At 41.5% G+C, this 16984-nt stretch overlaps 1 protein-coding gene and 1 long non-coding RNA gene across 6 annotated transcripts in view; one reads left to right on the forward strand and one right to left on the reverse strand.

Moving 5' to 3' along the window:
• The window catches only part of AUTS2 (activator of transcription and developmental regulator AUTS2), a 1158197-nt gene that overhangs the window by 61944 nt on the left and 1079269 nt on the right, over positions 1 to 16984 (forward strand). The window contains exon 2 of one of the 4 annotated variants that reach the window (XM_073884253.1): positions 13019 to 13087. The exons of the other annotated variants lie outside the window; for them this stretch is intronic. Within the exon in view, the coding sequence (XP_073740354.1) occupies positions 13019 to 13087 (69 nt within the window). The remainder of the gene's footprint in view (positions 1 to 13018; positions 13088 to 16984) is intronic. 4 annotated transcript variants of the gene reach the window in all.
• LOC141371061 (uncharacterized) lies at positions 12 to 12925 on the reverse strand. Of its 2 annotated transcripts, XR_012375681.1 has the most exons (4): positions 12783 to 12925; positions 12141 to 12208; positions 11817 to 11983; positions 11260 to 11678 (listed from the first exon to the last, which is right to left on the reverse strand). It is a non-coding gene; the product is annotated as an uncharacterized lncRNA (long non-coding RNA). The 2 variants fall into 2 exon arrangements; XR_012375680.1 differs by lacking the exons at positions 11260 to 11678; positions 11817 to 11983 and adding an exon at positions 12 to 119.

Raw genomic sequence — 16984 nt, forward strand, 5'->3', positions numbered from 1 at the left:
CTTTCAGAGGTCATGGTGTTGTGAAGATTTACAGCAGGTTCTCTGGAGTTCCATCCCTTGGTTCACATCCCAGCTTTGCAGCTTATTAGGTTCGTGTCCTTTTACCTCAGTCTCTTCATCTGTGAAGTGGAAAAATAGTAATGCGGGGTTGTTGAGAGGATGAGAGGAGTTCTTAGGTGCTGTGACCACGTACAGCACATCTTGGGGGGTGGTAGTGTTAGTGCTGGTGTCATTTTTATGGGATAATGCAACAGAATTCTTTCTTAGGAGAAATGGCAATTTAATTGGATGCTGAGGAACAGAAAGATGTTTCAGGCATTTCTTGTATTGTCATGTGTAACCACTTACTTAATTTACAATGCCTACAATAATGTGTGCTTATGTAGCACCATTGTCAAAAGATTACAAAGGGCATTTATAACAGTTTATTTTCAGAACAGCCCTCTGAGGCAGGGAGACTGTTTATGCACATCCTGTGGAGGTGTGAAAGGCTGTGGAGAGCAGGGCACCGCTAGTGACTGTCCTTTAATTGAGGTATGCTTGGAGCCGGGGTTTATTGTGGGTAAATTAGACCAGTAGAGAGAGGCAACTCTTCAATTTCCTCAATTTTGTCTTTAATTCTTAGTTTAAAAAATTGCATTTGTGAGCAAGTACGTTGTAAATAAATTACCAAGCTGTTTTCTGTAGTCTTTAGCAGTAGTGAAACTTGTTTATTCCTAAGGTAGCCGCTCACAGGCAGTTGAATGTTGTGGAAGTTTATAATGATGATAATGAATATTAGTTGGGCACTTACTGTGTTCGAAGCACCGTTAATTGTCGTAGCACTGAAGTTCTCACTCTTACTGTCCGCATTTTACAGATGAGGGAGCGAGGCACTGAGATACTACTCAGTGACCTGCCTGAGGTGGCACGGTCGTTCTCGGGCATGAACTCTTAACATTGCCTTGAATTCATTTTATTTTATTTTTTAAAGATTTTATTTATTTGAGAGAGAGAGAATGAGAGATAGAGAGCACGAGAGGGAAGAGGGTCAGAGGGAGAAGCAGACCCCCCGCTGAGCAGGGAGCCCGATGCGGGACTCGATCCCGGGACTCCAGGATCATGACCTGAGCCGAAGGCAGTCGCTTAACCAACGGAGCCACCCAGGCGCCCCTTGCCTTAAATTTATAGAAACCATTTCATTTTGATGTATGTTTTATAACAACCCTTTGAGAAAGGTAGATTATCTCCATTTTGTAGGGAGAGAAGGAAGTGTAGTATATGAGAAGCTGATGGAGTGTCTTGGCGAGCTTTGTTGGGACCGAACATGAATTTTATACAAGATGGACTACTCCAAGCGAGGCACTTCTGGGCCTCCTGACCTGTAAAATGAGACGATATTCTGTTCCATGGACTCGCACGACGTTAGCTTTTGAAGGAAACTTTGACTCTGTACAGTTCTTTGAGTCTACATAATTCTGGTGTAGTTTGGACTCAGACAGACTTCTGTATCTTGGGCCCACTACTTACAATACATGCCACCTTACCTAACTTGTGTTAGCATGTTTATTATTTATAACACGGCATCCTGGTTCTTCGTCTCTTCAGGGTTGTTTTGAAGATAATGCATGTAAAGTACTTAGCTCTAAACCAAGGGTAGGTGGATTCTCATGAATTGGTTCAAACCAGGGGTCACACAGGAAGCTGGGCCTGGGCTACAACTCTATCTTGACTCCCCTGAGCCCTGGTTCCCTCCAGCACTCGTGCCCTGTTACTGGGATGTGGAAGATCTTACCGCAGTGAGGTGTCCTGACTTCCCAATAGAAACTGTCAGTCCTGATTCTTTCTTTTGACTCATCACGTTGTCGTCTGTATGACATATAGTGGCTATAGTAAGGAGTTTGTTGTTTTCATGAAGTGATTTCCTAAAATAACTATCGGCAATAGACCGTGAGCAACACGAGGGCAGGGGACCTGCGGTCTACAGTTTTCCCCTTGTACTGTGATGGGGGGAGGGGCTAGGATATCTGGCACACAGTCTGGGGTCTAGCATCATTTATTGTGTGAAGGAAGGAAGGAAGGAACGATCCCATTGAGCTGTAGAAAAGGGGAATGAGAAAGGGAACAGGATTTTTAAATTTTCAGTTTTGTAGGGAAGAGGAAATTGAGGCACCTGATCAGGTAGGTTAAGCCTAGTCTCTTAATCACGAGGTCTTACAAATGGGGCATAATTTACACCCTTGAAAGTGTCGGCATATGTTCTTCTGTTAAGAACATACTTTTATGGTAAAACAGAATTTTATCCGGGTCAAGAATTTCGTCTAAATTAGCATACTCATTCCTTTTTTGTGGTTTGAATCTGTGGTGTCAAAACTCGTCAGGAAGGTTTAACAAAGCTGGGCTTCTAACGATGTGGAGTTCTCTCTGGTTGTGAATCACAGCATGACCTTTCAGGGAAAACAAAACAAACAAACCACCAAATACACTAATCAGATTTTTCTTGTTCTTTTTTTTTTTTTTTTTAAGTATCAGAATTGTAAACTTTGGCACTTAACAGCTTGTCAGGCCCACTTGGAGCAGTTTGGACAGTTTCCTTTCTCTGTTTCTGTTTGTGCAACACATGGATATATATATCCTTTTTAAATAACATATTAGGGAAAAGATTAAAGTTTTCCTTCCACTAAGTTAAGGTACATGGTGGTTTCCTAATCATCGTGAAACTTTATAAAAACATAGATTTCTGAATACCACTTACAGAGAGAGCTGCTGAATCTGAGTCTTTTGGAGGGTGAGACCCAGGGATCTCTCATTTCTGAAGAGCACCCTGATCTTTGATTAATCGTATTTGGAAGCCACTAAGATAGAGAACTGTGATACTCTTCTTTAAATTCATCCATTTATTCTTACCCATTTATCCCTGTCTTGAGTGGATGACGATTAGTTATTCATGGGGCAATGATTTTCATAAGAACTGGGCATAGAAACCAGATTTAAAGCACAATCTCCCCCCTCCCCCCATCCCCGCCAGCTGGGTTCACGGTCTGGCTTAGAAGTTTTTTAACTTTTGGTGGGGCTTTAAAGGATTCACAAACTTCCCAAAAGTCATGGGCAGGAGATTTTGTGTACACACGTTTTTCTAGCTTTCATCAGACTCTCTAAGGGGTCAGTCACCCATAAAAGGTTAAGAATCCGGGTCTAGCACTTGTACAGCTGTTCCGAAAATGGTGGAAAAAGACACCGTTTCTCATGCCACCTATGATGTTTTTGACCTTTTGAGAGGCAATAGCAGTTTGAGAATTGCACCTGTTTTCTGCCCCAATTAAAATATTTAAAGAGAAGAAAACATGGTGTAACACCTGGGGCGTGGTCAGAACAAGACCAAGCGGTATGGGACATAGCTATTTTGGTGAACTGATTCAAAGTTAATGTTAAAGGGCTGCTTTACTGGGAGTGGTCAGTCTCATGAAGAAACTTTTTAGCCAGGATACATAGTCAAGGTCCTGCCCACTTTTCTTATAATATATACTTAGCTGAATTATCAATAACAGCTTTCACCCCCTGGATATACCTGAAGACTAACTTATTTATGTTGCATTCTATCCCCAGCATGTCCATTGAATTGCTTAATTCCAAAATAACTTTACCAGCTAGATTGCTGGCTCATCCTTCCTTAGCTCCTAAAATCCCCAAGTAACACTGTTCATCACAGAACAGAATTAGATATTAGAGAAGTCCATCTTGAACTGCTGTAGAAGGTTTACTTAGCAAAATACTACAACCCCTTATGTGTAATATTCTTATCCCAAAGGATAACTTTGTAATTCAATTTTAATTAAGGTTCTGCTCTTCTCTTCTTGTGACTTCATATGTTTCTTTGGGGAACAAAAATTCTTTAAATATTGCAGCTCTGGTAATGCTACATTTTAGGGTTGGATAGATTTGGATGAAGAGGGCAGTCAGTGGAATTAAATGTTATTAATGGGTAAAATTCTTTGTCCATTTATTTGGATATTATTCTTTTGGGGCCAGGAGGGAGTTAGAGGGCATTATTGTCACTGTTGGTGGTTCAAATGTCTGTAGCACCTATTTTGAACTTTTGTATATACTGTCTTTCATTCATTATTTTTTAAGAAGTATTTTATCTAAGTAGATTTTAACTTATTGGACAGTGATTATGTGTTCTAGGTCTTTATAGTCTTGCTATTATTTACCATACTGAGCACATAGTAGTAAATATTTGATTAATAGGATGTGTTGATTACCTTTGAGTCCTAGACCCCCAAAAGACCAGAAAATAGACTAAATCTGAAATAAGAACTTGATCCATGCTTAGAAAGATAGGAATGTAAAAATGGGTTAGCAAGTCTGTCCCTTAGGCTTATGCTGTATTCCCTTATTATTTTTTCAATGTTCATATAGAGCTGAGCCAGCTTATATTCTGTAGTTCTTCCAGATGTTAAGCATTTAGAATTCCAATAACAATTTTATATACACACAGTTAATTTTCATTTGGCAAATGTTTAGATGGAGTGAGACCTGAGAGCTTTTATTACTATTTTTTTAAAGATTTTATTTATTAAAGAGAGTGAGCTGGGGGGTCAGAGGAGCAGAGAGAGAGAGACAAGCGGGCTCCACGCCCAGCACAGAGCCCGATGTGGGGCTCCATGTGGGGCTCGATCTCTTGACCTGAGCTGAAATCAAGAACTTAACGGCTTGAGCCACCCAAGTGCCCCTATTATTTATTTTAAAAGGAAAGGAGATCTCACCACAGACTTACCACTACAAGATACCTGCTAATAGATAAATGGATGTTACCCTTAACCTGTCCTAATCAAATACGCTTTTATCCGCTGTATTGGGGTGGAGGGAATTTTGGAGGCTTTTAATGAATGGACTACTATCATCAGTTATCTTGAAAATTAGGATTTTTAGGTTTGAGGGAGAGGGATCGTAATTGTGAAGGGGTTCATCACAAACCCTCCTGTGTGACAAGTGGATCTGGGAATGTTTCTCGTGAAGAAGAGATGGTTCAGGGGATACTTGGTGGCTACCTTAAAGTATTTGCAGGGTTTTTCAAGAAGAGGGATTTTGATGCAGGTGGTCATTCCTGCTCACACTGGAGGCACAGTCAGGCATTCCATATAAAAAGAATATAGATTTCTAATAGTGCTTTCTCAGGGTCTTGATTTCCAGTTGCTGAAGGCATTCAAACACATTTACCACTCACCTGGGTTATTGTGATGGGGGTTAACACCAGGAATTAGTGCATTTGAGGTCTCTCCATCCCAGAGAGACTATGTTTATATGATTTTCAAGGCAAAGTGTTCTGAGTAAATCTACCCATGGTTCAAAGTCCGGATCTGCTCCTTATACATTCTTATTCTTTTTAAAAAACTCAGTTGTAGGTGCTGTTCACTTAATTTCATGGTCATCATGTGTGTTGAATTGGAACGAAACTAAGTTTGTCCAGTTCTCCAGGTATATAGGTCTCTGCTCACAGTCTGAGCTCTGAAAAGGTAAGGTTATTCGAAAGCAGCGTCTTGGCATATTCTTTATTTCCTGTGTGCTTGCAAATCAAAATGGGAATTGAGTTTACTCATTTGGGTTATGCATGTTTTCATTTCAAGTCACTTAAGTGACATCTTTAAGGAAGATATTCATGCTTTATTTACCATAGGACTCCCTCACCTCTTTCCTTGAAAGAAACAGCGAGTTTCCAGGCTAGGAAGGTATTTTGTGATGGCTGCAAATATGGCTGAGAGTAGTAATTTGGTCTCCAGTTACATGCTGCAGTTGACCTAGACTGGCGATGCATTGTTAGAGTAAATGGTATTTTGTAAGATGAGGGTTTTTTTTGGGGGGGGGCGGTGAGGGAGGAAGGCAGGGGGTAGAGTTGTGCATGTGGGGCCAGTCTTACTAGGAACGCTGAAATGAATTTTTCATCCCTGAAGTACCAGAGGGCACTGTGGATTAATGTTCTGGCCCTACTTCAGCGTCCCGTCCCTTCAGATACTTGGCACTGATTCGTTCATCTCAGAACTGAAGTTTTAAGGATTAAGAGGAGAGAGAATAGAAATGCATCATTTTCTCTGCCAAAGGAGGTACTTAAACTAGGGAAGGAGGATGGGACGTTAGCAAATCAAGCCTTGGCAAGGAAACCTGCCATGAATCAGCAATGTCTTGGAAAGCCTCTGTAGCTGTATTTTACAGAACTAAACATTTGCCACTACCAACACTTGTCTCTCACTTACCTTTAGGATCGGCTTCAGGTCGCTCTATGGAGGGAATGAATGCTTTTTTTGCCCATTTTGACAACATTAGGTAATTAATTTACAACTAGCTCAATTAGACTTCGGCCCATACAGTGTGTGCGTGGCCTTTTAAAGAGCCTTTGTTTTGATGCTAATTGAACTGGTTGTAGCAGCGACAGCCAAACAATTTACATTTATCTTTGGCAGGACACAAGGGCTCTCCCTTGGTATGGACAGCTGCATTTTCTTTTTTCCTCCTACCAAGTTTGGTACTAAAATGTTGTTTGCTTATTTTAATTTTCTAATATAAAAAGCTTTGAAAATGACAAAAGCCACGTATTTTATTGCAGACAAATGGGAAGATTTAGATAGATAAGAAAGAAAATAAGATCATGGATAATCTTATTACTAAGAGAAAACCATTCACAACCTGGCATTTGTCTTTTTTATACTTTCCCCCATGTAAGGGAATGCATGCATCTGTGTACATAAATGTTTTATTTTTATTTTTTATAAAAATGGGGTCACACCATATAAGCCTCTTCTACTTTTTTCCTACTTAATAGGTTGGAAACACCTTGACATTTCATAAAAGATGGTTCTACATTTAAAATAGCTGCATAGCAGTCCATTTTGTGGGCTTACCAAAACATAATTAACTGTCTCTTTTTATTGGACACTTAAGCTCATTCCAGCTTTTTGATGATATAACCAGCATTTTACATATATTCTTCTTACTAAATCTTTGTTAAATTCTTTAATTATTAGCAACAGACAAATTACTAGATATTGAGTTACTTGGATAGGGGCATGCATGTTTTTAAAGTTTTTGGTGTATACTGCCAAATTGTACTTCTCAGAGGTTGTACCAGTTTTCACATTGACCTGCAGTAAAAGTGAGCTTTATGTTTATTCTTGATACACAGAGTACAGTATAGAAAACCTTGACTCAGAGATGAGTTAAATCCTTATCAGTAACTTTGCTCTTGCTCCTAAAATTTATATCAGCCTTATAAATCTTCTTTTTCCAGCATTACGTAAACACTACAATAGAGTTTTGCTCAATTTAATGATGGTGTGTTATATCTTGTTTTGAAAAGGTATAGAATAAAAAAAAAAAAAGTGCTTCATTAAGACAGAGTGGTTTGTTTTTCCCCAGGGAAGATTCTGAAGCAACTTTTTTCATATGAATAAGAACCAATCTAAAGAAATTAGTCCTAAAGTCAAAACAGAAAGTGGGATAGCTATGCCCAGTGTATGAAAAAGATGTTATCTTCTTGAGGTGGCAAAGTCCATGCCTAGAGGAGCAAGGCATCTCCATCTCCCCTTGGAGAAGCCATCACAACACCTTGTTTAAATTTTAGAGTGTCTGCTGCATTGTTTTGTAGTCTCCTTACTTGTCTAAACTGCTGGGCTAGAATTCTCAAGAGTTGGTGTTGAATCTTATTTGCTGTATTTGCAGTGTCTGAATGTTGGACATGCAGTCAGATAAATATCAGGTGCTCATTGTTCACGGAATGAATAAAAGAATAGATATGCAGGAGAAAGATTGACATTTTGCTCAAGAGCAAGTTAACGATCCAAGCAGAAGTTAGAGTTCTCTCATCAGTGTCTTTCCTAGATTCTTATAGTACTAGGATTGTGTGTTTTTCCCAAGGTGGTACTTTGTATGATTATATTTAAAATCAATAGTAAAATTCTCATTTTATGCATAGTGCAGCCTCCCAAACCCCTCTTTTTCTTCTCTGGTAGCATTAGCCGCAGTTTTTGTTAAAATTCAACCCACTCTTAACTCATATTTCTGTTTTCCTTTCTCTCTTTCTTTTATAATTTCATCTCTCAAATTTCATTCTCCGTTGACGTTTTAATTTACTCCAAGCAGTATTGCCATCTGGATGTCAAAATGCATTGAATTGACCTCTTATCTGGAGATCCAAGGCAAGGTCTCACCTGCTCAGGAAATGAGGGATTTAGCCAAGAATTGAAGCAGGTAAAGTTAAGTCTTCTCCCAAGGCCCAGGTGCTGTCGGTTTGCCAGGCTGTATTTTGATTCATGGTGGGGTGCAGACGTGCCTTGTTTGCCCAGGAAAGCAGCTTCTGAATACAGTTTCTGCTTGGAACTTTTCATTTTGCCAGTGCCAGATAAAATCTGCCCCAGAAGTTGGTTTTAGGGCAAACTAGGAGAAAGGGGAATTAAAAAAAGTTTTAACATTTCTGTATTTTAATTTTTTCCTGTGACTACAGCCTTTTCACCTTCTTAGTGAATTATTACAGGGTTTTATTAAAATTGTAAGTTCTGGAAATTAGACACCATGGTAGTTAGGCCAGCATGGGATACTGTACTCTTAGGTTCCATAATATTTCATAGTACATCTCTTTATTGTATGTTAAATGATAGGGAAGTATAATAAAATGTACCTAGAGAGTACTTATCTATTTTATGTCCTGTAACATTCAGTACTTGATGCAAATGTAGCAGATCTCGACTCAGAAAGGAACAAAACTGGTTATAGCTCAAAAAAAGGATGGCAAGTTGTTTGTGGGTAGTGTAAGTTCACCAGCATCACGGACTTTGAGACCCTAAGGGACCATTATAACATCTAGTCCAACTGTTGCTTATACAGATGGAGGAAAGAATTAGCCACTGGTCCAGGGTCATTCAGCTGGTTAGGGAGAGAGCTGTGGGCCAAACCTAGAACGAAACACGCAGTCTGCTGTGTTTTTCATTTTCTGACCACAGTGGATGCATTTCGTCTAATCTCTATTTTTTTTAAAAATTTTTCTAAGCTTTTATTTTTAAGTAATCTCTACACCCGGTGTGGGGCTCGAACTTACAACCCCAAGATCAAGAGTCGCACGCTCCACCGATGGAGCCGGCCAGGTGCCCCTAGTATAATCTCTCTTTAAAAGAGCATACTATTTGATGTTTTGTTGGCTTGAAACCTGTTGTTGTGCCCAAGGGCCCCCAAATGCTACCCTGCTGCTCGTTTTTCCTGGTGGTCCGGGTCATTCCATGCTTCTTTGAGGGAGGGCGGCTCAGGCTGTGACGGAAATGAAAGCTGTGTTGTGACAGTGCTTAGAGAATTGTCTCTGATGAAGCGGCTTCTTACCTTTTAAAGAAAACAGTGAAAAGACAGACGGGAAATTGTCATTTCATAACACTATTGATTCTGGACACAGAGAAGCCCAGATGGCAGATGGTCACAGCAGCGCCTTGCTGTCTTGGCCCATCTCTTGCAGCCTTACATAACCGGGGGTCATTGGTTCTCCATCTTAATCTGTATTCCTGGATTCACATTATGATCTTGGTCAACACCTCAGCCTCAGTTTCCTTTTAGGCAATTCAAGGGGGTTTAAATGAATGATTTCTAAGGTACCTTTCCAGGTCTTGCATAATCATTCTGTGAAAATTAGTACCTTTATAGAAGCTTATCCACATGATCAAATAACCAAACATGGATTTCTAGCGGTCCATTTTTATTGCTGTTTTGATTGGTTTTCATGGGAATTTGGAAAATGTCTATAGACTTTACTGTGATCAGGCTGCTAGCAGTTATTCACAGAACACACACCAGGTGCTCGGGGCTATAAAAGAAATAGTGTCCAGCCTGAGGAGACCGGAAAGGGTTCTTTATCTCCCAGGCTGGGGGTGGAGGGCATTCTTCCCTGCCGCTGGATTTAAGCTCTTGTGAGTGCAGGGCCTTTGTCTGTCTTTTATAGTGCAGGGCTCAGTAAATATTGGTTTTATGAATGAAACAACGAATCCACTTGTCAGTCTTGCTTGTATTTGCTGAAGATGTCCCACTGAGATTTATTGTTCTGTTCAACTTTTGAATGCTGTTAACTGGAATAAATTTCTCAGTAAGTTCCTTACCTTCCATAGAAGAATGAGACCAAACTATGCCGAGGCTAAATGAAAAATCCATAAATACTACATTTCTTTCTTGGAAATTCAGTTTCATATTAGCATATTGAAAGCAATGAGATGTCTGCCTTAAAGTAACTTTATTTGACCCAGCATTTCCCAAATTTATTTGAACTCGGAATCCTATCCTTTCCACTTCCCCCCGTGGAATAGTTGTTAATAGCCTGCAGAACTCTGACCAGTGAAAGAGCAAAGTTGGGTTAGGGAATAGTAATATGGAATAAATAGTAGCAGCAACATTGGCTAAGAATAATTCAGCCCTGATGGAGCAAGCATGTTAAGCACTGCTTCTGGCAGCCCTGTGTGAAATCGTGGTAGACCTGTTGTGGTTTTTTTCCTTCTGTTTTTAAAAATGACTGTCTGTGCTTCATTGGAGATTGAAGGTTAGGTGATAGAGAGATTAAAGGAAGTTACAAGTGACCTAGTGGCTATTTTACAGTTGTGGAAGTTGAATGGTGAAGTTTTAACTTGTGTCAGGGGCTGCCCTGTCTGCTACTGCAGGGAATAATGATGAAAGGAATCTGTGTCCGCTCCTTTGGGAGCTGGCTGTCCAGTAGAGACAGACAGACGTGTAAACAGATGATAGCAATAATGTACGCAAATGAGTAATGAGCAGAAATAGGACAGAGGAAGGAATGGTATTTTCCCCCAAATTTAAAACAGAGCTGCTGTTTATACAATAAGCCAAAACCAAATTAACTGGAACCCCTCTAGATCTCCCAGACAAAATTCTACTTACACATCCAGACTCAACTGACTAGGCTTCTTGATGCTTTCCCGGTTCCAGAATTGATTGCATCATCTGTAATCCCCTCAGAGCCTTGCTTACACCCATCATGGGCTTTATCACAATCTGCCTTGTATGTGAATGACTTGAGGACATAGCAGGGTCCTCATTGTCTCTCTGTGCCCAGGGCCTGCAGGCACAGCATGTACCACATTTGACTCTGCATCTCAGCTGTTTTGCTTAGACTTGGGGAAAGGCTGTGAAAGAATTCAGTAAATAAAAACAGGCTTTTATACAAATCATAGGTTGAGCAGGTGGTAGTGTCACTTAGAGTATGGCTCCTTTCCATAGTTCCCCCCCCCCCCGGAATGCGACACGTGACTTAAGTCTCAAGAAGGCGATTACATTTTTGTAGGAGCGCAGCAGTTCTACACCGTGAAGCGTTTTCATTTCACGTGAGCATTTTGTAGTCGCCAGTTTTTTGCAGGACCTTCCTCTTATGTCCTGTGTTTCACCTGGACTGTTGTAAGAATAAGTTCAATTTGTACTCTGTTCCCCAACTGGTGGTTATGTGTGATGCCCAAGGTCAGGGTGTTGATTGATGACATTTTCTGTTAAAGTATTTGTAGCCGTATGTGGTTTGGGGCAGTGGAAACGATGAGACTGGAAGTCAGCCTGACTTGCTCTCCTAGTTCGTTTTCTTTTGTGACTTGGGCAAGTTTCTTTGCCTTGTAATCACTGAGGGGGTTGGACCAGAAGTAGCACAGCCTCTTCTAACGCTGACATTCCAAGATTCTCTGGGGAGGATTAAATTCCAGGGAGATTTAAAAGTGGATACATTTTTAGGTTAAATGGCTTTGTTCATTTAGTTTTTTTTCCCCTTACCCCATTTTGGAGTAGTAAGACTGCAAGGCATGGAGTAAAACCCAAATTACCTAGAATTCTCAAGAGTGTAGTTCTTAGGGCGCCTGAGTGGCTCAGTCGGTTGGGCGTCTGCCTTTTGCTTGGGTCGTGATCCCAGCGTCCTGGGATCGAGCCCCACGTCAGGCTCCTTGCTGGGTGGGGGGCCTGCTTCTCACTCTCCCTCTGCCTGCCACTCTCTCTGTCAAATAAATAAATAAAATCTTAAAAAAAAAGACGGCAGTTCTTACCCTATTTTCTATTTTGAGGGGAAGAAAAAAAGGACAGCAAAACAAGCTTGTCTTATCTATGAATCAAGACAAATTCCTCCCATTTGTTTACATGCACAGCATGCATACCTGTTCACTGAGGTGCTGCAGAGTCTTCCCTGAAGAGGAACTACTTGGTTGGGTTTGCCATCCTAAACCTAGGAAGAAGTATACGTGGTACATTCTGAGTATTTTCATCGAGAGTTGAGACAAGTTGTTTTGGGTGGAGAGGCCTTGTTACAGGAAGTTGGCTTCCAGCTTTGTGATGAATGTACTGCGTATCCTTGGATATGTCACTGAACCTTTATGAATTTTAGTGTCCTCCATGGACAGAATGCTATCATTCTGATTATAAATAGCTCTGTAATTAGACAATTCTAGGCATTTATTGCAGGCTCCTTCCTGTTCTTTTCCTTGAACATCCCCACTTCCACTCCCACACAATCCCAGACAATTGTTGATTTGTGAGGGAAAAGAATTTTAAAACACTTCAAATGGTACATTCAAGAAAATTCAAGAAAATTGTCTTGTGTCAGTTATCTATTGCTGTATAACAGTATGACCACAAACAATATTTTTGTGGCCTTAAAATAAGCCTGTTTATTATCCCACAATTCCTGTGGGTCCAGAGTTTGGGCATAGCCTAGCTGGGTCCTTTGCACAGCTGCTGTCAAGATGTTGCCTAGGACTGGAGACTTCATGTGAATGCTTGTCTGGGGAAGGATACGCTACCAAGCTTATTCAGGTTGTTGGTGGAATTCATTCCTTGTAGTGGTAACCCTGAGGGCCTTGTTTGCTTGCTGCCTAGGGTCTCCCTCTGCTCCTTGAGGCTGCCCACATTTCCTTGTCATGTGAGGTTACCCCACGTGGCTGCTCACTTTCTCTTAGCCAACAAAAGAGAGTAAGGCAGATACAAAGTCTTTTGTGATGTAATCATGCACATCTGTCATCTTTGCTATATCCTACAGGTTAGAAGCAAGTCAGAGGTCCCTCCCATACTCAGAGAGGATTGTACAAGGTTATGGACCCACCAGGAGGTGAGGATCGTGGGGGTCACCTTAAGAGTGTCATCTGCACGTATGAGAGACAGAAGCCATGGTTAACATTTTTTGTTTATGTTTTCCTGTGGATGTATGCTGGAACATCTTACTTCACAGAAAGAGCGTCGGTAAACCTTGACTGACTGAAGAATCCTTCTGCTCAGATGAGCTACACGACCACAATGTTTTTGTGCCATGCTTTTTTAAAAAAATTATTATTTCACAGATAAATGGTGAAAGCAGGGTTTGAAGCCCATTCATTTTTTTGCTTTCCTGCCCGGCACAGCATCTGCAGGTGTTAGGTGCTGAGTGTTTGTTCAAGGATTGTAGCAGCATTGAGTTAATTTGAAGAAGGTCTATGCTAGAGACTGAATTATGCCCCCCCAAGTTCATATATTGTAGCCCTAACCCCCAGTGTGATGATATTTGGAAATGGGGCCTTTGGGAGATATTTAAGTTTGGGTCAGATGATGAGGATGGACCTTCATGATGGATTAGTGCCCTCGTAAGGAGAGGTACCAGGGAGCTTTCTCTCTCTGCCTCTCTCTCTCTCTCTCCCCCCCCTCCCTCCCCTCCATGTGAGGGTCCAGCAAGAAGGTCAGGTGGCTGTCTCCGAGCCAGGAAGAGAGCTCTAACCAGAAACTGACCATGCTGGCACCTTGATTTTAGACTTCTGGCCTCCAGAACTGTGAGAAAAATAAATGTCTCTTGTTGAAGCCCCCCAGTCAATGGTAGTAAGACAGTCCCCCCACATCACCCTGCTGTTCTGTTTAGAGAGAGGTACACAGGGAAGTACGAAGGTTGCAGAATGGCAGTTGGCCCCCTGGCAGCCCCAGGCTAGGGAGAGTGGTGTATAATTTCAACCATTTCTATTCTTTATTGACCTGTGGTCATACTGTTGGTGGAGGATCTCTAGATTTTTTTTCTTGGCAAAATGATGATTCAGAACACACTGCCTTTGGTGTTTTTGTTTTTTAAGATTTATTTATTTTAGAGAGCATGGGGGTGGGGTGCATGGTGGAGGGGCAGAGAGAGAGAGAGGGAAAGTGAGAATCTCACAAACAGACTCCATGCTGAGCTCACTACCCTGAGATGATGACCTGAGCTGAAACCAGGAGTTGGACACTTAACCAGTTGAGCCCCTCAGGTACCCCAATATTACCTTTGGTTTTTAAGCCTTGTACTGCCAAACAGGAACAGCCTGTTGGTGGGGACTTAAATAGTGAATTCTTAATTTCTTCTTGAAGCTTACCTTTCTTTTTCTTTTTTTATCTTTTAAAATTCTTTTGTTCATTCTTTATTCCTTTATTCATCGGTTGTGTTGCAGAGGGCTCAGTACCGTTCCCCCGGTTTTCTGACTTCCAACTCTCTAGGTTCTCTCTTGGTACAAGTGGGATATTCGTGTGTATCTAAGAAGGAAATAGTTAAGGAAAGCTCCACACGTAATTGGAGCTCACTGAATGACAGTTGGACTAACCGTAGAAGAATGACTAACATGTTACATTTATTTTTCAGTTTCGTTCGTCATACGGGCAGTGGCATGGTATAATACATTATTGATCTCAGTGAGTAAGAGAATTGGGGAAAGGAACCAAGAAAATCTCACCAGCTTCCTTCTGCTTGAAAAAAAATCTTGAATTCTTGAACAGGGATTTAAAAAAATATTTTAATAATTGCCATCAAAATCATCAAGCAGTGAGGGTCATTTGTTTGATCTGGCACTTCCTTGTAAAGGAAGGACTCACAAGTGATTCGGAGGAAGGGTTTAGGATTTCAGAATTCCATCCCTTTCATTTCATACCTTCGGAGACTGAAGGCATCACACACTGACATACAATCATGTGGAAGAGAAGGAACCCGAGTCATAAATCTTTTTTATACAAACTCAACATTTTCAGTATTTTTTTTTTTAAGATTTTATTTATTTATTTGACAGAGAGAGAGACAGCGAGAGCAGGGAACACAAGCAGGGGGAGGGTCAGAGGGAGAAGCAGGCTTCCTGCTGAGCAAGGAGCCCGATGTGGGGCTTGATCCCAGGACCCTGGGATCATGACCTGAGCCGCAGGCAGACGCTTAACGACTGAGCCACCCAGGCGCCCCAACATCTTCAGTAATTTCATTGAAACGAACACTAAACTAATTTAGACCTGTGAAACCCGTCTTGGGGTCAAGCTGACCCCCAGAGCATGCGGCATCTCTCTGCATGGAAAGGATTAGGAGTCAGGTGTCAGACCCTCAGTGCTCAAAACTCAGCTCCTGAATTAAGGGAAGATTGTGTGGGTTTGGGGGCTGGGAGAAGGAAGGAGTGGAAAAGAGACTTCCAGCCTGGGGCTCCTGCTGTTTCCTCAGGGGATTTAGGGCCTGTAAAAACACATTTAGGCCTATGAATGGCAACATACAAATAACAGTGACCCTAATTGAAAGGGAGGAGACCAAATGGACCAGAGGTCAGGACTTTACAGTGATGACGAGTGGCCTGGGGGTGTGAGCTGAAATGGTCTGGTTCTCCCCGCAGCCCTCCCCTTCGTGCCCTTCCCTCTTTCCAGGCTTGGAAATCCTGGAAGGAAGCAGGAGGGACCGTTAAGTGAGATATGATGTGGGTGGCTCCTGGGTGGACTGAGATTTCAGGGGAGGGAAACACCCTCCAAGCCTCTTTTAAAGTAGTATATTACAACCTGACTGCTACCTGCAGTTTGCCAATTACCCAATTATGACACAAATTTGTACATTCTTTTAAAAGTAGACTGCTACTATTCTTTCTCATACAAGGATTTTAGTCACTGTACATCTTGTGTCTTTAAATAATGTATTAGGAACATTTTCAAGTCTGTAAGTGCTTTTTTAATGAGAGTGTGAAGATTTTAATGGGACTAGATTGCTTTTCATGACATTTCAGAGTGACTTAATTGTAACAATGTTGAGAGGCTGTATTTTAAAGTTTGCTAAGTATGTCTGCTGTGGATTATAGTCAGACACTTAAAAGGATGGATGGATGGATAGTGGAACCAGATAGCTTTTTCCTTACTACTTTCCTCCAATTATTAGCTCTTTGCAAATATTGTTGCCCCAAAACAGGCACAGGTCAGGGTTCTTGTGAACCCTGTAATTTAAAAATAGGAACAGAGGCTAATAACTGAGGCTATGGGGAATATAGTTTCAGAGACAAGTTCTTTAAAACTTACTTGGGCAGTAGTGTTTGTCCCAGGGCCTTTCCTGTCTTCTTTTACAGAGCCAGGAGGCCAGGCCGTCTTCCGTTGTCTACACTCCCTGTTGGTTCCCTGAGCTTTCTTGTCTGTTTGCTGAAAAAAAGGGACCTGTCTTGTGTCTCATTTTTTCAGATGTTTTAGTGAGTATTACTAACAGTATTGTCACTGCAGATAACAGCCAGTTACTTTTTTAACGATGAGCATTTCAGACTCTTCGTGAAACTTAGTATTTTCTTGTCTTCAAAACAACCGAGTTATTCAGAGGTCTTTTCCTGCACAAATGTTCTTAGGATTCTGGAACGTGTGGCCGACTTCTCAACTTAAATCAGATGGTCAGACATTTCCAGCACCACTCTTAGTAGGAGTTTATATTGGTTTCTCAGGGTTGGGGCTGCCGCAGCAAAGCATCACATACTGGCTGGCTTACATTCCCTCAAAGTGCCGGAGGCTGGAATTCTGGAATCAAGGTGTCTGCAGGGCCATGCTCCTTCTGAAACCTGTAGGGGGAATCCTTTGCCTCTTCCCAGTTTCGGGCGGTTTGTGGGCAGTCTCTGGTGGTCCTTGGCTTGCCGCTGGGTGACTCCAGTCTCAGCCTCTGTGATCACATGCTGTTCTTCCTACGTGTGTCTGTCTTCACATGGCCAACTTCTTAGGACACTAGGCGTATTAGATTAAGGGCCCACCCTAC

Source organism: Callorhinus ursinus, unplaced genomic scaffold, assembly GCF_003265705.2.
Source record: "Callorhinus ursinus isolate GAN/ISIS: 27379988/994484 unplaced genomic scaffold, GSC_fseal_2.0 scaffold55, whole genome shotgun sequence".
NCBI lineage: Eukaryota > Metazoa > Chordata > Mammalia > Carnivora > Otariidae > Callorhinus > Callorhinus ursinus.